General features: G+C 38.8%; 1 protein-coding gene across 1 annotated transcript in view; it reads left to right on the top strand.

The window, feature by feature from the left end:
* nr6a1a (nuclear receptor subfamily 6, group A, member 1a) overlaps nucleotides 1-23,958 on the top strand; it is a 140,012-nt gene that overhangs the window by 69,254 nt on the left and 46,800 nt on the right. The window contains exon 3 of the mRNA XM_049578801.1: nucleotides 2,726-2,749. Within this exon, the coding sequence (XP_049434758.1) occupies nucleotides 2,726-2,749 (24 nt within the window). The remainder of the gene's footprint in view (nucleotides 1-2,725; nucleotides 2,750-23,958) is intronic.

The following is a 23,958-nucleotide window of genomic DNA, read 5'->3' as shown; positions in this document are numbered from 1 at the left end:
TTTGTAGCCTTCAGAATGATCTGATAAGTCAACTGAGGCTGTTATGTGCAGTTTTTAAGACTATCTATTAAACAGTGTTAACTATTCACACATGCCCTGTTGCTATATTTGACATGACTTGTTTTTTTCTGTATATAATGAATAATGATTTTATGGGCATTGTCCCATATGAGGTCACCCTATCTATTATAACCTCTTTTAAAGGGTCTGTCCACCCAAATTAGAAAAGCACATATTTTCTTTCTTACCCCAGTGGAATCTAGCCATGTAGGTTTTATTTACCTGGGTAATGTGGTATGTTTTCAGCAAAGAAATGTAAAATCCATTAATGTGTCTTCTGTGGATGATTCAGAGTAACTTTGTTTTTGGAAAAAGATAAGTCTGTTGATTCTTTAATGAGATTTTTAGTGCTTTGAGCACCAGAAGTGCAATTCCATTCATATCTATTTTATTGGTGTGCAGGCAGACGTCTTGGAGACAGGTACCTAAAAACTTAAGAATTAAATTAATACTATGGTAAGCAAAGCATGTTTGTAGTTTGACAACAACAAAGTACATCTATTGAGGAAGACTGCAAAATGTTGGAAAGCACTGTTTGAAATGTCCCATTCATCCACATAGATCTACTCCCAAGACGTAGCCTTTATGGAATCTTTTTAATTGTGGCTCAGAAACAATGTGATACAGTAGATAGGTCTGATGTACAATAGGTATGGGTGAAAAAATTGATCCTTGGATGCATCATGATGCTAACGTTGATGATTCAGCATTGATTCACAATGATCAATTATCTAAATGTTTATTAAAAACGTGAAGTTGGTGGAAGGAGGCAGAACTCAACTGCGAGAGCAGTGCGGCACTTGGACAGTCTAGCATGGACATGCTAGAATTAACTTAAGGTCCCTGCCACATAGCCTTGCTGCAAATTTGTCCCTGTGGTAACTAGAGTTGTAGCGGTGTGAGATTTTCATGGTACGATAACTGCCTCAGAAAAAAATAGTGGTCTCACAGTATTACGGTATTACAGAATTTACATTATTTAGAGTCAAAATTACCCATGCAGGAATGAAGATGGAAGCGTTAATTTTGGTCGAACATATATTTTATCACAATAATTGAAACTTGAAACCATTTGGTTAATGGAAGTATGTGTAAAAAGTCTTGCCTAGAAAAGAACTAAAATAAAGGAGAGATTCATGCCCAGTTGGATTTTCTTTTCAATTGCCTGTGAGGCAAATTGTGATTTGTGATATTGGGCTTTATAAATAAAATTGAATTGAATTGAATTGAATTGAATATTGTAGAAAAGCAAATGCTTTACTTCACTTGAGGTATTGCAGCAAAAAAATCCCTAGAGGTCCAAAAAGCATTTTCTCCATAGACCAGCACTGTAAAAGACACGTCTGTAAAACTGTTGACAGGACACATTGAACTGCAGACAAGGTCTTTCTATTTTGATTTTTTGAGCCATGGTGGTTTTATATTTGTAAAACTTTCTTCAAGTTGAGAAAAGTGATCAAAAAAATTGGTGATATCATCACAATGTAAAGTAAACCTGAGTGGGAACTCGTGGGCGGGGCCAGAAGGAGAAACACTGCTGCATGTATTCAGTGGGCCACATACTATGGAAGTAAACTCGAAAGCTCTTGGTATCCGGTATATAGGTATTATTAAAATCTATGATTAACTTGTAATTCATCTTCACAAAAGGCAGTGGTTGCAAGCTTGCTGTAATTTTTTGCAGGAAAAAAATTACATTTGCAAGACAAAAGTGAAGTATAAGTTAAATACTTTCTGTGCCATCACCCAGAGATGTTAACGGGGTGCAGCAGTGGTGAACAAATGAGACCAGCTGACCAACACAAACTGCAGCATTAAACAACTTAATCCAACTCTGTAGTAAATGCAAATAAATGCATCTGTTTAATTAATTATGGATCACTTGAATACAGTATGCTAGGTTTTTAAAGTAGCAACTCTTCACACAGTGAGAAAAATAAAATAAATCATATTGAGAAATCAAAATTTTTGATGCATCGAGATGCATGGTGATGCATCGATAATTGTTTTTAAATCAAATCATAGCCCTCTGAATAGTAATCAAATTGAAAATGCTCCTTTTCAGGATAAGCAAGCCAATAAAAAATGTCTGCATTATATGTTTCTGCAAACCATTGATATGTTGCATTTGTATGTTATTATGTAACGGATACATTGAAACTTAAAGTTTAAACAACCAGTGGTTAATGTGTGGTTTGGTTTAGGCATAAATACCACTTGGTTTTTATGCAGCTTGGCAGGTCTCGCCTTGGTGACACACCATCCACCATTACCTCCACCTCCTGATGACAGTGTTAGTTCATAGACTATGGCACTTTAGAAACATGGATATGATATGTATGAAACGTACAAATCTAATTTTTTAATATTTGTGAAAAAGTATATTTCAGAATGTCGTAAATAAACCCTGGATGATTGTTATAATGGAACCGTAGCGGACTCAAGTTTGTCTGCACTGAGTGCTGCTCTGAGTAAACCCAGTGTATGCATACCTGTTCCTTCCTGCAGTACAGGCCTCAGCAAGTCTGGCTGAGTTCCCCGACATAGCATGTAGACATAACATTACCATTGAAGAAGGCTAGAGCCTCTCTGCTTAAATTAGTCATGACGTTCCATCTCCACTGATCATGTGTATTGATAAGGGTTTTGTTTTCTGTTTTCACAGATGCAGTCAATGAAAGTAATCTAGGTAAGTGGAGTTTTGATCTTCTGAGGTGCTGTTTGACAAAGGTTATCTGTCACTGTAACTAAACTGTCAATAGACTGAAATTCTGTAGTGTGATGGTTTTGTAGTAGTACTACAGTACCAACATCAATGCTACTTTTGCTTAGGAAGTAGTAGTAGAAAAAGAATAGAATTACCATAGTTTTAAATTGTTTTCCCATATGTTGTGATGTATGACAAAGACCCCAATTTAAGAAAAGTGGACTAATTGATTACTGTACGCAATTATTTAAATACAGTTGTATAGGAATGATTCTGTCCCGAGCTTTTTGATCCATATAAGCTGTTAATCACTGTAGCTGTGATCACCATAAAGCAGGGGTGCCCAAACTTCTTCCCTTGAAGGGCCAAAACTGAAAGTTACTGGTGGGCCATGGGGACAAAACCAAACATCTACCGTAGCGTATTGCATCGTTAAGATGCAAAGTAGCACCAGGATCCCCAGTTCCCATAACTGAAATGTCTTTTGTCCATGTCCCACCAGTCCTGCTTGTCCTTTTTTTTCTTTCCTCACTCAAATTGACTTCCTCCATAAAGTGACACTCTGCCCACTCTGCTCAGATTATGAAAAAACATCATAATAATAAGGGATTCTACATATTTTAAAGAGCTTTTTTGCCATACAAATCGAATAAAGTTTTAAAGTTTGAACTGAGCTCAGCGGGACATTCAGTTCTGCGCTAACAACGGATCCAAAATGTGCAACATTCTTTGCCAACAGAAATCAAACAAAAAACAAGAGACTGGGTTGTATTAAGTGTCTGTGAGCTGTAAATTCACCACTTCCAAGCAGAGGAGAGAAGATAATGTTATGTCAAAGCCTTACAATGGAAAGTCTCTCCTCCTCCATGCCGCATCCTGTCTGCAGCTGTCTGTACCAAAGAGTAGTGTGAAAGCCATGAGTGCTCACTCCATAGCAAAATCTGGGGACCAAAATATCACAAAAAACGACTGCTCTACTTGAAGCAATCTCAGTCGACTAGGGCTGTCAAAATTGCTCAAAAATGACGTTTGAATATTCCTTCTAAAAATAACTCATAGGTTCGAACCATTCGAATATTTTTTTTTTCTGCATTATGTCCACAAGAGGGCAAACTAATACAAGGAAACATACTTGTATTAATACAAGGAAACATTACTTGTAGGTATTTTTATTTCAGCATAAACGTCTTTGAAAACATTTACATACCTACACATTAAAACACATAACAGTTAGATAACAGTTATCTATAACATTACGTTATAAACGACCGCAGACCTCTCGCTCGCTCCCCCTCTCTGACCCGTTAGGCCACACCGCTCGCGGAAGCGCTGCAAAGAGCCTCAAAGGGCTGAGAAGTGAAGCCAGTTTCCTTTCGGCGCCCGTGTAATAACCGATTGTGTCATCCACACCGGCTGCACCGCGCCGCACAGCTCCGTGGCCGGCTCTGGTCTATTCTCTGCATGAGCCGTGAGCGAATGTGTCAAGCCGGGTGACAGAGACAACAGCTGGGAGCAGAACTGCTTGTCGACCAGAGTGGAGAAATGTGCGTCTGATGTGAACAGAAGTGCTCCGGCTCGTGCGAGAATTTCGGTGCGCTGCGCTTTGCAGCACCTCCGCGGGCGGTGTGGCCTTATGCAGCGCGTTCAGTGCAGAGGCCCAGGCCAACACCCACTCGCAAAGAGGACAGCTGCGGTGGTGTGGTTTTTTTTCTCCACAATCGAATATCAATTTTCACATTCAAAGGTCCATTTTTTTTTCAAATTCGAATTTCAATTCAAATTTAGAATATTCGCTGACAGCCCTACAGTTGACTGAGGAGTGTCTGACTGATGATTAGAATCTCTGACTTTCAAGGGGCAGCCCAAATTATCAGCGATTTATATATATATATTTTTAAAATTGATTTTATTCTATCTTTCGCTAGAAAGATCTGGCGGGCTTGTTCGTTCCTTATGATGGGCCTATTTTGGCCCATAGGCCCCTTAACTAACTTACTTAAGGCTTAAGGCAGCCCTGCTATTAGGGGTTACCACTGTATTTAGATAGGTTACTTTGAAATGTAGCAATTACTCACTGTAAAATTGTTTCTTTAATTTATTTAAAATTTAATGATGTTGAACTTCTGGGTCACAAGTCCAGTATTAGTCGGACCAACACAATAAATTAATAAATAAATTCTCTAATGTCATGTAACTGTACTGAATGATGCTACTTAGACTTGTTTGTGACTGAAACCCCACCTGAAACCCAAAACGTTGTCTTATCAAGAAATCTCAACAGATGAGTGAAATCCAGATTATTTCTCGTGCTCTTTCTATGTCCTCCCAACCTTGTATTCAGACAGTTAGGTATGTGCCTGATGTGATTATAATGTATGATTAATACAGTGATACAGGCTATGGGCTATAGCTTGTCACATTCCTGCGTTCCACCTACTGCAGGGAGGAATGTTCCTGGACAGACCTGCCTCAGTGCTGTTTCCTCATAATTCTCAGTGTTTGCTTTAATCCTCTTGAGGTGTAAGATGAGTGGGGTTTACTGCATTAGGAAATTTCACACAGTGTCAAGTATGTGGTGAAATGGTATTGATGCTCATATACATTGTATTAGAGGGGATGTTGTTCTAGTGATTCTCTACAGTGCAAACGCCATATTGTTCATAAAGAACCCTAAATAACTATCTTGACAAACGTTTTAAATGAGCTGTTTAATATCAGATTTGCATTTACCATAAACATGAGCCTAATGAATGTGGGTTTTTTTTTTTTTGTAGTAATTACAGGTAGGATATGGGGTGTCTGTAGCAGCAAATCCATAGATTTTTGGCAGTACATTGCAGTGTGGAGCAGGCAGGGTCAAGGGGACAAACAGATATATGATATTGTTCATGATAATACTGGTATACGCACAGCAACAACAAGCATGGCTGAAAGCAAAATTATTACGGACTCTACCATGGTTCCAAAAAGAGGGGCAGCCTCAATAGTGTGGAATAAACTTTGAAATATCATGATGCTATTTTAGGGCCATATCGCCAACCCCTAACCCTTAGGATGTACTTACTTGATCCCAAATTATGAAATTGTCGTGGTACAACAGCATGGCACTGGAACAGTAAATACACAGTTATATTTATAAATATCAACACTACAAGAGGGAAACATATAGACAAATTTATGTCAACAGAAAAATAAAAAATTGAAATAGCTAAATACAGAATACAAGGAAAAATTAAAGCTGCAAGCAGCTGTGATCGGGCCCTCGCTCTCGTGCACCACCGCGGGGGGCCAGCAGCACGCATCACTGAAGCGGTTATGTGAAAACTCAGAGTAAGTTAACCCTGACGTGGTGTGACATTTCATCTTCCTTCTCCAAAAACATCCCTATGGGGAGGGGTTTTTGAAAATTTCAAGGGGGCGCTATAGAGGCATTTTGTCTCCCCCATGGGCGACACCCCTATCAGATGTAAGAGCTCGCCATTCTTGACCTGTGTATCAATTTTCATGAGGAGATGAGGTCGCTGAAGCCATCAAGAAGTCAAACGTATTTGGTGGCGAGGGAGGCACCGTAGCAGCCACGCCCCTTGACATAGAGAAAAGCTTTTAATAACTTTTGATCAGCATGGTGTCAGGACGATCTGTACTAAATCTGAAGTTGATCGGACAAAATCTGTAGGAGGAGTTTGTTAAAATACAAAGTTGTGGAAATCACAAAATTGCCACCAAAATGAAAAGTTTAAATCAAAATGGGCGACTTCCTGTTTGGAGTAGACCATTGGTGGCGGAGACTTTTTTGTGCGTCTGGGCAACATACACATATGTACCAATTTTCATCTTCCTACTCCAAAAAAACCCCTATGGGGAGGGGTTTTTGAAAATTTCAAGGAGGCGCTATAGAGGCATTTTGTCCCCCCCATGGGTGGCGCCCATATTGGATGTAAGAGCTGGCCATTCTTGACCTGTGTATCAGTTTTCGTGAGGATATGAGGTCGCTGAAGCCAAACGTATTTAGTGGCGAGGGATCGATAGTTGCCATGTTGCCACACGGACACCATTACTCGTAGCTTCACAGCGTTCATAAGGTAGCTTCATCAACTTGTTCTGCATGCACTAGAGGTGGAATGAAGTTGATGCAGTCAAGTTTGTGGCATCAGTACATGCCAAAGTAAAAACTGATCACTTCCTGTTACCACCGGGGAGTGCTATGAGTAAGGTGGGATATTAACATATCGGGCCGTTCAGGGTGGAGCCATCATCATCTGAGATCAAGTATGTGGGTGTGAGAGCCGTTAAAAATTCGATGGCTAGAAAACGAAAAGTCGCCAAAATTTGTCATGCCCTAGCGGCCACGCCCCTTGGCATAGTGTAAAGCTTTTAATAACTTTTGATCAGCATGTTCTCAGGTTGATCTGTACCAAATCTGAAGTCAATTGGACGAATTTATTGTGCTGGGTCAACCGCTGGTTTGTAACCATAGCAATGGAGACTCAGAGCATAAACGTGTGTGATTTTTCTAGTTTCATTTAACTTTATGTCTTAGCCAAACAGAACACTTAAAATCAACACTATTTTACCACATTCTGTAATTTGTAGACTACTTAAGTAGCCAAACATAACCCATACGTCACATCAAAGTGAAGTGTGTGGCATATCCGATGTATGTGAGTTATTACCTCATTGTTTTGAGTTAGTATCCCTCAATGATGTTATCCATCCTTATGACTGAGAGATGAAGAGTATGGATTGTCGAAGGCTGTAACTGAACTCATTGATCTCATTATTGGACTTAGTATCTCATTATTTTGACTTAGTATCTCATTATTTTCACTTAGTAAGTCATTATTTTGACTTAGTATCTCATTATTTTTGACTTCGTATCTCATTATTTTGAGTTATTGGATCTTATTTTTTCCCATCAAGTAGCGGAAATGGGCTTCCTTACGATTGTTTTAGTAATTTTTTAAGAAAAGAAAATCCAAAAAATGTAATTGCTTCTGGAAGGTGACACCTCACTGCTCTTCTTGGTCTTACGTTAGTGAACTGAATATTTTTGGGTTTTGGATTCTTGGGGAGATAAGACATTTAATGACATTACCTTTTGCTCCAGGATAATGAGTATGTTTACATGTTTCCTGATGTAGCACAAGTGGAAGAGTCACAAGTCAGTGAACTGACTCTGTCATGTCAGTTACGCAGTAATATGTATCTAAATGTAGCTAGCATTAGCCATGCTAGGCTATACTGGTCATACCAGGCCAAGTGCTGCAGCAGCAAAGACTTGGATGGATAAAATATATGCTGCTGTGCTCATGACACTTAATTTGCAAGTAGCAGCAACTGGGTCAAATGTTCTTGAAACTTGTTATTGCTGTTTGGCATGAATTATCAGTGTACTTAAATCTTTTGAGATGATTTCCTTAGCCTGCAGGCCCTCCTAAACGATGAGGTAAGACAGAGCCAGTCAGTTACCTCTTTGTCTCCACACCGAAACCAGCGTGACTGGCCTCTCCTAGTGTCCCTGCCTCCCTGATTAGAGGTCTCCTCAGGGCGTAATGACAGAATTGTGTTCCTGTCAGTTCCTGCTGCTCAGAGTGGGCTAATAGTCATGTTAGCCCACGCAGCATGTCATTAGCTCTCCACCCGTAGCCCAATGAGGGGCAAGTCTGTCATTTTGAGGCTAAATCACAGGGCAGGCAGGCCGGAGATCACAGTCACACCAGTGCTCTGAAGCTCCAGTGTTTCCACCCACCCTTCCTGGCCACACTTAATATGCACTGACTTACGCATACTCTATTAACACGGAGGAATTACTGCGACACGGGCTGGAGGAGGCAAATGGAAGTCAAAGAGAGGCAGTTTGATAGCTAGCTGATACAGAGATCATTCCATCAAAATCGGAATTTGAAACACACTGCTCATTTCTGACTGCGATTGGATGATTCATGGTTATCACTCGGATGATTAGCAGGCTCGCATAGCATCTATCAGAGCTCGGGGTAATCTGCTTTGATTATTAGCCTCTAAGCCTTCCTTCCATGCTGGGCTTGTTGAGCACAGAGTGATGAGAAATTACTCTCTCCTCATATTTACTATCTGTGCTTACTTGTCAAAATGATAATTGCGTTGCCCATACAGATCACCCCAAAAAAACTGCATTTGCAGTGTTTCTAGCCTCAAAAACATTCCTTTACACTTGTGTGTAATATTACCCTGTATTATTCAATTATTGCAGTGTAAGTACTATAAAATTAAAAATTAAAATTAAATACTAATAATTATGTCATTTTCTCTCAAACCACCACTTCTTTTACATTTGTTAGGACTGGTTTAAGGTCTGTAACTTAAGTGTGTAAGATTTAGGGGAATTTAGAGCAGTGAGGGTTGCAGATTGCAGCCAGCTGAAACTTCTCCCCATTAAGAATCCTGTTATGTGTATTGTTCAGGAGGTTTTTACCAGGAGCTGAATTATGTGCGGAGGTCTCTTCCTTTCCAAAACAAACAGAGCAGGTGATCAAAACTGGTAAAAACCTTGAATAAAAGTTTCACATTACAAATTTGTGCGTCTCGTGGAGGTGGAGTCAAAATAATTATAATCAAAATAAATTGAGGGGAAATTTTTTTTTTCCCATTCTGGTCAGGAGCATGTCAAACTTTTTGTGCAGAAGCACAAGAAGAAACACACAGTTTTACATTTTTGATGTTTCTGAATCATAACAATAACAAGAGACAGACTTTGTTGATGTCATGAGGTAACATGGGGTCATTTATTGCTGATTGAAAATCTGCTGACATTACTGGGGCAGAATTAATGTTTACAGACAAGGAAATGTATGAAAGGTTTATTCATGTTACCTTTAGTCACATTATGTCACATCATTGTAATGAAATTGAAGGCTAGTCCGTTACATTAAACTTACTAACTTAACATTAGCATTAGATAAGTCAGCCATACAGCTATAAGTAAGTAATGTAAGTAAATAAAAATTAATTATAATTATATATTGCTTTTTTAGACATAGGTCACAAAGTGCTTCATAAGGGTAAAGACAGAAGACGAAGTGACTACGTGAGCCACATAGTTAAAAGCTCACACTTGCTGATTCCCCCCCAAAAAAAAAAGAAAAGAATTCACAATACACAACACTAATACACAAAATATGAATAAAATACAATTCTGGTGCATACAAGTTACCCAAATGCCTGTCTAAACAGATGCATCTTTAGCTGGCTTTTAAAAGAAACCACAGAGTCAGCAGAGCATAAGGGAGCCTGCAAAGCCTTCCAAAATGTAGGTGCTATGGCCACAAAAGCGCGATCACCACAGGTCTTAGCATTTTTGATTGAAGAGAGCAAGCTGAAGAATACAGATGAAGTAGTTCAGCTACATAAAAGGGGAGCCCAACCATGTAATACTATGTAAGTAAGAATCACAATTTGACTATTATAGCTAACGATATGCGGCAGATTCAGATGAAGGATAGTGCTGTGCTGTTATCCGTGGTCAAAAATATAATACTAAAAATAACCCATGAAGTTGTTGAATGTTGTAACTTTATAACGTAACCATACACATTAGTGGTCGATCTCGTTTTATTCTTCTACTGGTGCTGCTGCAGCTGCTCCTTCTTCTGGTACATTGCAGGTGGAAATTGGAGTTTAAGATACATTACCATCCCCCTCTATGGGTGTATGGGTTGTTTCATTATATAGAGGATTTATTGAACATTTATTACATCTCTATTGAGGCAAATTATATTGAGATGTATGTAGGGATGCACGATAATATCAGCACATCGTTATCAGCCGATATTGACTTTTACATCTACTATTAGAATCGGCCAACATTCTTTTTCTTATTTTGCACAATGAATAAATATCACATACATTGAAAAGTATCGTATTTTATGTCTCCATCTACTGGTGGGCCATCATGATAAGAGTATGCATGCATAATATGTTGTTAATTCCACTACAGAAGAGACTGGATGATCACTAAAATGAAGTGGGGAAAAAGTGGATATATCAATATCGGCTTTGGTTACCTGTTAAATGGGTTGCTATATATTGACATATCGGATATTGGCAAAAATATCCAATATTGTGCATACCCATTGGTATTGTTATCGCCCAACCCTAATATGGCCCTCTAAATCCTACGAACTGGACCCCTAAAATCCCAAGTCAAAAGTTAGTATGTTAAGCTAACCTTTAAATAATATCAAAGTAATTATCCATGCTGCACGTTTCAAGCCCCCAAAACTATTAGATGAACTGTACAGTTAATCAGTCTGGACACAGTGACAACCACTACAAGTAGAAATCTCCTCTCCAACTGGTCAGGCTTTGACATGTATGCATGTCATATCACAATCATTTTACCCTGTTTCTCCATACGATAAAAACTTCTTCACATTTTACAGCTTATTGGTCACAGTGGGCTTTTAATACCAACCACAACTTGCCCTGCAGCTGAAGCTTCATGGGAAATAAGCTGAGCACGATATATTTAACAAATTTTCAGGCCTGTGGCTCCGTAAGCAGATAAGAAGTGGATCCGTTTTTGATCCACGTGAGCCAAATCGTAGCAAAGCTGTGGGTCGATCCTTGAGTCAGGGGGACGAGCTGATAATTATGAGTGAGCGTGACCGTGTTATACAATACACGCGCATCTTTACTCAGTGCCACGACCTTCTCTGCTGAGATTTGCGTCTGCCTTACTTTGCCCTTTAGTTGGGCATGTTGTGTAAGTGAAGGGGCACAACGTGAATAACATTGGTCTTTGCGCAACAGCCTGTGCTGAGTGGAGAGCTAACTGGAGCAGGAGAATGGCGCTGTTCGGCGAGGTTCACGGCTGTTATTCCTACAGGCCATGAGCGTGAAAGGAGCTAATGCCATCTGACAGTTCTGGAGCAAGAAGAGGAGGGCTGGACAGAAAAGGAGGAGAGAGAGAAGAGAGCAGGGGGTGTTAAGAGATAGAGAGGGATGGAGATGGAGTGGGGGTGGGAATATATGGTTGGGGGGGGGGGGGGGGGTGTGGATGAGAGAGAAATAGGGGATGAGCTAGATATGGACAAAGCAGGGATGAGGGATATGGGAGGGGAAGGGCTAAAGAGGCGATACTGTAGGGACTTCTATTGTTACCCGCTGTAGAAAATGGCCTCCTCTTTTTTACCAGTGTAAATTATATTAAAAGTCCAAATATTGCATTTTTTTCTCAAAATACACAGACGAAGTTCAGAATCTGAAAGCAGGAGCTGAAGGCTGGTGATCTTTTAGTCTTACATATTCTATCAAATACTTCTCAGAGTGCAGCACATCCAGACTCCCCTGTGTGTTCGCACTGTGGGACAGATTCACTCACAGCTGCCATTTTGAAAATCTGCCTTTGAGGGAATTCCAGAAATACTGTCAAAGCATCACACTCACATTTCTGTCCAATGTCTCTGCGAGATTTGGGGGGATCGCGAGCACGGCCAGACATGTTGCTTTGAGAACATTTCCGTTTTGTGTGTCTCCGAGTCGTAAAATGACTGCTACTTTAACACTGACAGATAGACAAAAGATAGCAACGGGAGGAGTGGTGGTGAAGGGATAGATGGCAGACAGATGGAGGGAAGAGGGAGTGGGAAGTGAGGTGGGATCCAACTGTAATTTGACAGGCTCCAGTCCCACTCAGGCTTCAGCAGCAGTTCTCTGGGAAGAGGCGTAGCAGACACCCCACTGCCGACCTAACCTGCCATTACCGACATGGCAGAAAGACAGAGATTCTTTGTTGTGACGTCTCATCCCCCTTTACAATGCACATTCAAAGGAAAACCAGATATATGTCCGACTGTGGCTTTGTGGCATGTGGAGAGAAACCTGCCCTCAGATCTGTTGACTTACAGATTACACATCGACACATGGAAAGTATGAAAATGTGCAAATTTAGAAGTATAATAATCCTTGAATAAAATCCTTTAGGGACCTTACTTTACTTACCGGAGTAGGGGGGTGGCTGGGGTGTGACTTTTTTTTTTAATATCATGACCCTCTCTGCAGCTACAAATATTTTTCCTTGAGCCTCCATGAGTGACTGAGAAGGAAATGCTTGGCCCTCCCATGAACATAAATGACCATATTTCATAGTTTCTGATGTCATTTTGGAGATTTTTAAAGAAAACTTGCCTTTTAAACCTACTTGTGGGTTTTGGGTATTTGAAATAAATACAAAATACCACCACTGAAAGTAGGGTGCCCCTCCCCGAAGCCAAATAAAAAAAACATAACTACCTCCCTAATGCAAAAAAAAAATATTTGAAGTGCCTCCCCACATTTTGCACCACCCTCTGCCTTCATAAGTAATGAATAGTCCCTTAGCACTCTCATCTAACACAAGACTTTACCTTAGATATTGAGTTTTATGTTTTTCATAACTACTTTTCTTAAGTAGGCCTAGTGCAAAAGTTGAGTGCTCAATATTTTTTTTCATTTCCCTGCAGTAGCCAGTAGTTGTAGCTCCTGTAAGGAAGATTTCCAGTATTAAAGGGTTGGTTTGGAGTCAGTATATTACGTACTGTGGATGTCAGTCAGCATGCACCCAGTTTTGAGAAAGAGGCTGGAGTCTGACAGAAAGCTAAGCAATGTACTGCTGTGGAGGGGCAACAGAACAGATTTTAGCCATCTAAAAAAAATATGTCAGTTAAGGTGTACGCTATGCTGAGAGTATTTTCACTGCTATAGCTTTCTATCAGACAACCCGCTCTGATGGGGAAGCCATTAACAGCTTCAATTCCCCATCTATGCTCTCGTCAAAGCCACCAGACTCCATTAACAAAAACAGTCATTTCAGCTCATTGAACAGAAGAGCTGCTAATCTACCATTGCTTCAATTAGTTAATGAATTTGTGTTATTGTGTGACTTTGGTCAATGTGAGCTAATCCCCTTAAACACCTAATTCACACAATAACACAAACTAACTAAGTGATCAAGGCAGTGGTAGACTAGCAGGTCCTGCGTCCAGCAATGCTAAACCACTGTTTTTCTCATTGGAGTCTGGCTATGAAGAAAGGGATATAATGGCTTCATTTTCTTGGTGGAAATCACTGTCTGACATTAAGGTAAAGCAGGGAAGATGTTCTTAATATAGCATACACATAAACTAATAGTGATATTTTTTTTGTCATTTACTTTTTATTGAGTTTTCATTTAAGGTATTCATACAAATGAAAAAAGACACACCCCAACAAGAAGGGGGAGAGAACAATAACCTAAACAACATATGAACAAACATCCTGGGGAGGATCTGGAGGGTCTGAGTTTTGTATATCTGGCATTGTACGTAAATATTCGTGTGCGCTTACATCTTTTGTTTCTTTGAATTACATTTTACATTCTCAAGTCTACATTCGAGAGAGAGAGAGACAGAGAGAGAGAGAGAGTGGGAAGAAACAGCAAGATGGAAATAAAATGAATTTACATATTCACAAACACTCTTTGCATAGTTATATTATACAAAGTCAGGCCTTATAGTTGACACATGCGCAAGCCATTTGGACCAATAGTCTTCAAAGATATCTACTTGATTTCTTAGTTTGAATGTAATTCTTTCCATTGTGTATATGTTATAAACTATATCAATCCACTCATTCATAGTTGGCACTTCCGTTTTCAGCCACTTTTTAGTTAAGGCTTTTTTACAGGCAACCAATAGCACTCGAATCAGATAGTTATCTGGCTTTGTCCAGCCAAGTTCTTCTAGATCACCAAGGTACATGGTTTTGAAATTGAGTTTGACCTTCTTCTTAAAGGCTGCTTCCAGGACACCGTGGACAGCTCTCCAAAATGGAGCCACAGAGGGGCAGTTCCAAAAAATATGAAAGTGGTTAGCTACTCCATTGCCACATGATCTCCAGCAAGCTATCTGATTAGAATACCCAGTCTTTTGTGCTGGAGTAGAAAAGAAACGAGACATGTTCTTCCAACTAAATTCTCTCCAGAAGAGAGAACTTGTCGTTTGCCATTGCTGTTTGCAGATCCTGTTCCATTCTTCCTGTGTTATTATAATATTGCCCTCTGCTTCCCATCTTGCTTTGACAGCCAAAGTGTTATCTCCTTTAAGATTTTGTAAAGCTACATATAATTTAGATATTATTTTTTTGATATTTGGCATCTCTATAGGCCTTTTGAAAAATGTCAAGTATTTCATGTCCCATTTGAATTTGGTTATCCTTTAGAAATTTCCTTCTAATAAAGTCTCTGATTTGGAGATATCTGAAATGGTCCTGATTTTGAAGCTTGAAATTGTCTTTCAGGTCCTGGAAGCTTGAAACCTCATCCTGATTTAGAAGTGTACAATACGCAGTAAGCCCATTTTCTGTCCAGCATTTGAATCTGGTATCATATGTGCCTGGTCTAAAGACTGGGTCGTAAGCAAACCATTTAAAAATTTCAACCCTGCCTTTCAATTGTTGCCTGTTTATTATACCATTCCATGTTTTTAAAGCACTCGTTACCCAGGGATTATTGGGATCTGTTAGATGATTGGCTGCCAATGAAGGATCTCCGACTAACATATTGATTGGTATTCCTCTGCCCATTGAAGTTTCTATTTCTTTCCATCTTGAACTATAGCTGGGTTTACACCACCCGATTAGTGGTCGAATTTGAGCTGCTCTATAATAATCCTTTAAACATGGGAGGGCCAACCCTCCCCTTTCCCTTGCTAATTGCAAACTTTTAAATTTTACTCTAGGTTTCTTCCCTGCCCAAACAAATCTGGAGATGACTTTATCCCATTCCTGAAAAAACTGCTCTGGCTTTCCAATAGGTACTGATTGAAATAAGTATAAAAATCTTGGTAAGATATTCATCTTTACTACCTCTATACGAGAACTAATACTTAAATAAGGAATTAAATTCCAGCGATTAACATCTGCTATAATTTCCTTTTTTGAAGGGGCCGTAGTTGATTTCTTCTAATTTGGATATGTCTGTAGGTAAGTTAATTCCCAAATATTTTACAATTTTCTTATCCCAATCCATTCGATACCTAGAGCGAAGATATTGGGGGGGGTTGTAACCCATCCTAAGAATCTGTGTTTTTTGCTCATTCAGTTTATAGCCCGAATATGAACCAAATTCAGTGAGTACCGACATCAACTCAGGGAGAGACTCTATTGAACTGGAAAGATATACAATAATATCGTCTGCAAAAAGGGCCAATTTTTGTTCCCCCGCTGCCATTTCTATGCCTTTTATATTGTTGTTTTGTCTAATCCATTGCGCCAGTGGTTCTATAAAAATTGCAAATAGAAGAGGACTCAATGGGCATCCTTGTCTTGTGGATCTCTCCAATGTAAAAGAATCGGTGAGCTCGCCATTAATTTTCAGTCTAGCTGTTGGTCGATTGTATAAAGCTTCTATCATCTTAATAATACCCTCATTAAACCCTAGTTTTTCCATGACTTTAAATAAAAATTTCCATCTAACCGAATCAAAAGCCTTTTCGGCATCTAAACTTATTAACATGGCCTGCAATTTCTTTTCTTTTATATGTCTAATTATTTGTAAAGATCTTCTGATATTGTCATGGTTCTGACGTGTCACCACAAATCCTGTTTGGTCCATGTTAATTATTTGGGGTAAAATATTTTCAAGTCTTTTAGCAATTATTGAAGTGAACAATTTGTAATCTAGATTAAGTATACTAATTGGCCTATAGTTTGCACAGTCTAATTTATCTTTTCCTTCTTTCGGTATAACTGAAATAATCGCTTCTTTCCAAGAGGCTGGGGTTTCTCCTTTTGTCAAAACCCAGTTAAATGTGTTTAATAGAACTGGCGTCAAAACCTCTTTCAAACTCTTGTAGAACTCGGAGGTGAATCCATCCGGGCCCGGGGACTTATTAGTTTTCAATCTGGATATAGCTGAATATATTTCTATTTTCGTTATTTGTGAGATTAATAATTTATTTTGATCTTCTGTAAGGACCGGCAAATTCAATGATTCAAGCAGTGACTCCATTTTTTGTGAATATAATTTTTCATAATACTCCTTAAAACTGTTTTTTATTTCCTTCATTTGGTGATGGATATTGTTTGTTTTTGAGTCTCTTATTTTAAATATTGTGTTGTCTGCCTGTTGTTTTCGTAATTTATAGGCCAATGATTTTGTGTATTTACTACCTCCTTCATAATATTTTTGTTTGGTATATAGTTGTTTCCTTTGAATTTCTTGTGCATATATTTCTTCAGTCTGGTTCCTTGTTTTTGATATTTCCACTTTTATTTTAGGATCCATTGAATTCTTGTGCTCAGATTCTGTTTTTTTCAATTCAGTTTAAAGAGTGATAAGTTTTTCTGCCCTTTGTTTATTAAGGAAAGATGTTATTGCGATCACCTTCCCCCTCAGTACCGCTTTACATGCATCCCAGAGCACTGGGGGAGACACCTCTCCATTGTCATTATGTTCTAGGTAGTCTGAAACTTCTTTGGCCAGCTTTTCATTCATTTGTTTATTCAGGATATTAGAATTAAATCTCCAGTGAGTAAGCCTCCTTATATTGCTTGTTGTTAATGACAGATATATTGGGCAGTGATCTGAGATTTCCATTGTACCAATATGACAATTTTGCACCCTGCTGGCATCCGTTCCGAAAATTAAAAAATAATCGATTCTTGAATATGTTGAGTGGGGGGGTGAAAAGAAAGTGAAGTCTTTAACTGATGGATTTAGGAATCTCCAAACATCGATCAGTCCTAATTCTGAAATTATTGAATTTATTTTCTTTGTTATTTTTTTGGATTGTGATATTCTTGTTCCTGATGAGTCCAGATGTGGGTTTAAAACAAAGTTAAAATCCCCCCCACACACAAGTGTCCCCTGTGCTTCTGTTGCAATCCTATCCAGAATTTGTACATAAAAATCAGGCTCTGAACCTGGGGGGATATATACATTATAAAAGGTGAACAGATTTCCATCCACTTTTCCCTTTATTAACACAAATCTGCCTTCTCTGTCTTTCGTTGAAGCTATATGTTCATATATAACTCTTCCTGAGATCATTATAGCTACCCCTCTTGTGTGTTTTAATCCGTTTGAAGAAAAAAATACATGTTTAAATCCTTGTCTTTTTAGTTTTTCATGTTCCCCCCCTGTCATGTGGGTTTCTTGCAGGTATGCGATGTCTATATTCTCTCTTTTTAATTTTGTAAGTATTTTATTTCTTTTGGCTGGACTGAAGAGCCCATTAACATTTTAGAGAAATTACCTTTTCCATGAGACCACACCCAACATATTTGTTTTCAATGCCATAATATATAGAGTAAGAACCTGAATAATGATATATGTCATACCATGAACTGAACAAAAACAGATCTCCCCAGTTTTAAACAGGAAACAAAAATACAAACTCAAGAACACAGAGACTTCGCAGGGGAAGGGGACATCAGTCCCTTTACAGTCCCTGTTGGCGGGTAGAGGGATATTGCCCTTCCGTGTGGTTGGGAGTAATATTTTTTTAGGTGGCTTAAATATGTTTTATTGCTGACCCCTCCACAGCAGTATGTTGCATTTATGTCAGACTCCAACCTGTTTCTCCAAATCAGGGGCACACTGACTGACGTCTACTGTATGTAATATACTGTCTATGGATAAGTGTCCCATTTTGCCTCACTTCAAAAAATCTGAACAGTCCCTTTAATTTTTATTTTTTTCTTTATTTTTTTTTAAATCATGACCAGTCTTATTAGCTCCAGCATTCTATGACTTGTTCATAATTGTCACTGATCAATATCTGTTAACTCTAAATTCGAATGAGACAGAGAAGGGAACATCCTGACAAACCTCCATCAGCTGCTGTGTGGAGGCTTGGTACATGAGGTCTGGGATGAGGTCTCCACTATGAAGCTACCTCTTAAACCTTATTGCCGTGGTTTTTGTTTGGACTTGCCCACATTTGTTTGATCACTGTGAGGAGCTTCAACCACCTCCTGAATAATTGTGCAGCTAGTCTTAAAAATATTTGGCACGGAGCGAGACTTCTCAGAGTTACAGAAAGCCCTCAACATAATTTTCTGTCTACAATATGGACGTATAATATTTTGTAACAAACGTCATACAGGCTGTTGAGAGCTTCAGCAAAAATGTGTTGTTTGAGCAAAAATATTCAGCCTCCACTGAAACCACTTCTGTTTACAGAAACCAAACAACATCAAAGGTGCTGTTGGTTGTGTGGCAGCAGATAAGACAATTAGAAGCTGGAGCCTGCTTAGCACTCTCCATCATTGAAGCTGCTGGCTCACATCTATAGATTAGAATGGCTGCTACACTGCCTCTCAGGTCACACATTGGTCCACTTTGATCAGCCTGTTGGTATTTGTGCAGGACCGAGTCCGCAGAGGCTGCTGACTTCTGTTGGTCTTTGTTTTCTGACAGACAGCTCACAGGAGCTCTATGTTTGTATGATACAGCCCTCTGGTGGGGAAGTATGGTGCTGCCATGGCCTATAAACACAAACCACCAGCTATCATGTGATGGTCAGTGTTGTGAAGGTTACTTTCAAATATAATAGGTTACAGATTACTAGTTATTTTACCCAGCTCTCAAGTTTTAAATGTCCATGTTCACTTGGACCCCGGAATTGCTGCTTGTGGCTATATTTATTATTATTGTTATTATTATTATTGTCATCATCATCATTAAGAGGTCCCAGATAGAAGAGTTAAAGTCTAGTTTTGAGGACTTAATTACAAAGTTTTTATTGTGCTTACATTGGGCATATTTCTAAATACATTTTTGCATGGTTAATTTACCACAAACTAAGTACGCATGAGGAGCTGATAGATACACACAGCACAGAGAGTAGGAGAAACAAGGGGCTTATTTCTGACTCTTGGCTCTCCAGTGGTTAATCAAGCCCTGCTGGTAGACAACATATTTATAAGGCCTCTGATATTATTATGAGTCTTGTGTCTTATTTCTGTTTTATGAATTGGTTAGCATATTATCAGTGCATGTAAAAGTCCTGTGAAATGTGTTGTGTGTGTGACTCGCATGTTTTCTTCTTAGAAAATTTCTATGTGTAATAGATGACAGAGTCTTTCAGTTTGAAGGCATCTTCATGTTTTTCAGAGCTCGATTGCACTTACTTCTTGAGGGAACCATTTGATTCAACAGAATGCTGCTGCTATAGTTGTGAAACAGTAAGGTCTGTATTGAGAAATGCTTAAATCCTATTGTAAAAAAACTGTAAAAGGCTGAGAAGTCCCTCCTCTTCAGTCTTGTGACAAAGGCACGGTTTAACCTTTGACCCCCCCCCCCCCCCCCAATGCTGACTTGGCCCAGTGTTCTCGCTGCCTCAGAATCTTACTCAGCTCCAGGACAGTGAATTCCACAATTGTGTAGTTTAGTTTTAACACAGAATAAAACTGAGGAAGCAGTTATCAGAAAGTCAATTAATTGATGACAGTTTTATTGATTACTTTTCTTGTTGTTATTTTTTAATCAGGTTTTTGCTTCATTAAAAAAAAAAAAAAATGAAATCCTGTGGCACATATTGACACAGTCTCAGTTTATCAGACTAAAGAAGTAGTTGAGTGGAATCCTACACTGGGCTGTCAGTCCTTCAAACAGCATTTGTCTTTCATTTTCTACAGTTTCGCTGGACTAAGCAATCACTTAATCAGTGAAATAATTTGTGTAACAATGCAATGTCATTTGTACAATTTTTGAAATTTTCATTTTATATTTGCATGTTATGTTATTTGTTACATTGTTTAGTTATGGTATGGTTTAGTCCACTAAAGGTTTAGCAACTGGTTGGCATATTGATGACACACCTTATCCACACTCCCACAACAGAAAGTAAATATCTGAATCTGGAGTTACTTTCAGTGAGCCAATTTTGAAAACCTTGAAGCCACAAACTTTTGTTACCTAAACCTAAGGAAATGAAAGGAAGTGAAAGGAAGTGTTTTACCTACATTTATTTTGAAAAAGACTGTGTGCATGTAACAAGATGAAAATGTACATTTCCTGTGAAAACGGAAGTTTATTTTGAAAAGACACAATGCATGTAACAAGCGTACATTGACACGCTGTTCGTGAACATACCAAACAGATGTAGGAGGGCACTGTCATGTCATATTTTAATGTGCAGGTCCACTGACAAAGCCAGGTTGAGAATATGTTGAAATAAGACAAATAACCAACAACAAAGCACAAAGGTCAGAGGTCACAGGAATAAAAAAAGTATCAAACTTATCCAATTAGTATGTCATCATTAAAGACAAGAAATATGGAGAAGTTCAAGGCATAGGCAAAGAAGTAAAATGAGAAAGAGGGAAGACTAAAAGACGAGGGAGAGATGTGGATTAGGGTTGACACTGGAACTATCACGGCAAATTGGCACTGTGGCAGTAGTTTTGGTGTCTGGTCTGTTTTTCTGACAGTTATGTTTGAAATCTATGTTTGTATGTAAAGAAAGTATAAATGAGCCCTGACCAGGTATTCACACTGATGTTAGCAATTCATGAAAAAACACAGCTCCTCTATTCTTCTGGATGATTTATACTTAAATTACACTCAGGGGATTGGCATTCTTCATCTTAACTCTCGCCAAGAAACTGAATTAGCTAACCATTAAAAATGTCTCATATCTGTGTCCTCCATGAGGACTTGGAGGTGACAGGATACATACAGTACTTGATACACAGGAGACAGGGGTGTGCACAGGAGACAGGGGTGTATATTCAACAGCAACGTTTGGCCCTGGGGCCCTGAAACAGGATCATCCAGCAAAACCCTTTCCATACAGTGTGTTAGTAAATAAGAATTAAATGAGTTATAACCTAATGTTATAATATTGTCATGTTTTACTCTGCTTAAACTGTTTAATAGGTAACAGTACTGTGTGTGTGTGTGTGTGTGTGTGTGTGTATATATTTGAATATGTGTTGAAAGTGATGATTTAATTTAGTGCATCCACTAGTGAGAGGAGCAGGAGACTATCAGCAATTAAGGTTTCAACTACAAAATAAGTTTCAATATGGATGTAGCTTGTGAGAGAACAGACAGATGCACTGTCGCAGACATTACCAGCAGTGTCTTATAGTTCTTAGCTTGTTAGAAAGAGAAGAGTAGAATATTGATAATTCCTCCGTCAGGTCAATTAAAGCATGATGAATGGCGGCTCATATGAGTGGCTTTTTTAGTGGTCATTAACTCAATGATGGTGGCCAGGTCACCTCTGTTTTTATATGCCCTTTGGAAGTTCAGGCAGAGAACAGCTACATTGATTTGCTGGTCATCAGGGCTCCAAAAAGCAGATGTATCTGGGAAATGTGAGGTGGATCATTGTAAATCTAATCTGCAAGAGTGGACTAGCCCCAAGGTCAGCTCCAGTACGGCCGCAATGAGCTCAAACAAACGGAAGCAGCAGCCTCTGAGGTGGCATGTCACAAAGAGTCCTGACCGGAGAACAGAGACCAGCTGAAAGTCATGTTTAGATACAACTTGTGATCTACTGGGGGCATATCCACTGTCACTAGGACTGATAGCAGGCTGTCAACAGGCTAGTGATTAGGATTGGACATGAAAATAACTAGTCAGTTAATCCAGGGGTTCTTTTCTGCTTGTGACCTCCTAAAACACGTCAGCCTGTACGTTTCCATGCAGTTAAGTGAGTCCATGAGTTAAGTGGAGCTACAGTTAGAGCTCAACTAGACCATTTTATTGGACTGCTGTCCTTGTCCCAGTGTACAAGCATGGGAGGGGAATTGATTTATTGAACAAAGTATGTCCGACTCTGCTACGATAGGTGGTGATATGCCCCCTTTCAGCTTGTTAGTATTGGACCTTTTACATCACAGACCAAACAATCGAGTGTCTTCCAGCTGTTCCGCCACTTTTTTGAACAGGTAGTCATTCCGTGTTTTCCTTCCATCAATGTATTTTTTAAATATTTATATCTTTCAGCTGACACAGCACGAACTGTGTCTCCTTGTCCGTCCAAAAATGCATGGCTCTGGATGTATATTTCATCATGTTGTTACTGGTTTCTTCTTCTGTTATGCATTTAATGATATTTGACTTCCAGGTCAAAGCCTGGGGTGGAAACTGTGGAGTATGCACAGAGCGCCTAGGCCAGTTTGGGTCTGATTGACTGTGTACATGCAGGACTAATTTGACTCCCAATCACATTGTCTGGGTGTGTTAGTCTGACTAACAGTTATTTGATTTTCTCTAATGTTAATGTTACATTAATGTTACTGAGTGATTGTGATGTGCCATCAGGTCTTATCCATAATTTGGATATGAATCAGAATGATGGATGGTGAAGAGTTAGATTTTTTTCCTTTATTTGAAGGATTTTTCAGATACCTAAAGAGGTGATAGTGTCAATAAAAGCGAAGACAAGACAAAAGTAAAGACGAGACAAAAACATTTGCATAATTTTTGTTTAAGAAAAATGTGTTTTTTTTTCTTGTATCTAATTATCAATTTATGACCGTTTATGTTTTAACTCAGGGCCCCTTGGGTGGTCCCATAGCTCAAGTTGACAACCACTGAATTAATTTTATCAATTGATAAATGAATATAATTGATAAAAATGATACCAATAATTCAGTTCTTTCATCAGCTTTTTCTTTCTTTAAAACAACATGACCACATTTTCATGGAAACAGATGAATGAGATTATGACTTGTGTTTCAATTCAATTCAGTTCAGTCAAATTCAGTTTAATTCAATTCAATTCATTCAATTTGATAAGGACCCCCTTGATTTTATTATTCTAGTAGGCTACCAAAAGTTTAAAGTTTAATTAATAATTTATATAATAAAAAAAAATCGGTACTTGGCATTGTGTGGTGATGCGATATCGCCACACAAAAATATTGTGATGCTTTGTTCTTTCAATTGTTTCCCCATAACTAATAGAAACTTGATATTTTAACATCACATAGGAGGTGTACTTACATTTTCCTTACTGACAAAGAACATTTTTTGTAAGTAGGGTTTTTACTGAATACATCCAAGTAAGATACAAAGCAATGTTATTACCAGCCAAGACAGCATGGCAGCAGCTAGTGTGTGTGTGTGTGTGTGTGTGTGTGTGTGTGTGTCTGTGTCTGTGTCTGTGTCTGTGTGTCTGTTTGTCCTGGGGACCAACCCATTTCCAACTCGTCATATACTAACGCTTGGTCATTGG

Source organism: Epinephelus fuscoguttatus, linkage group LG6, assembly GCF_011397635.1.
Source record: "Epinephelus fuscoguttatus linkage group LG6, E.fuscoguttatus.final_Chr_v1".
In the NCBI taxonomy this organism is placed as follows: Eukaryota; Metazoa; Chordata; class Actinopteri; order Perciformes; family Serranidae; genus Epinephelus; species Epinephelus fuscoguttatus.
Note: the sequence above shows the minus strand (reverse complement) of the source record. Positions and strands in the feature narration are given on the sequence as shown.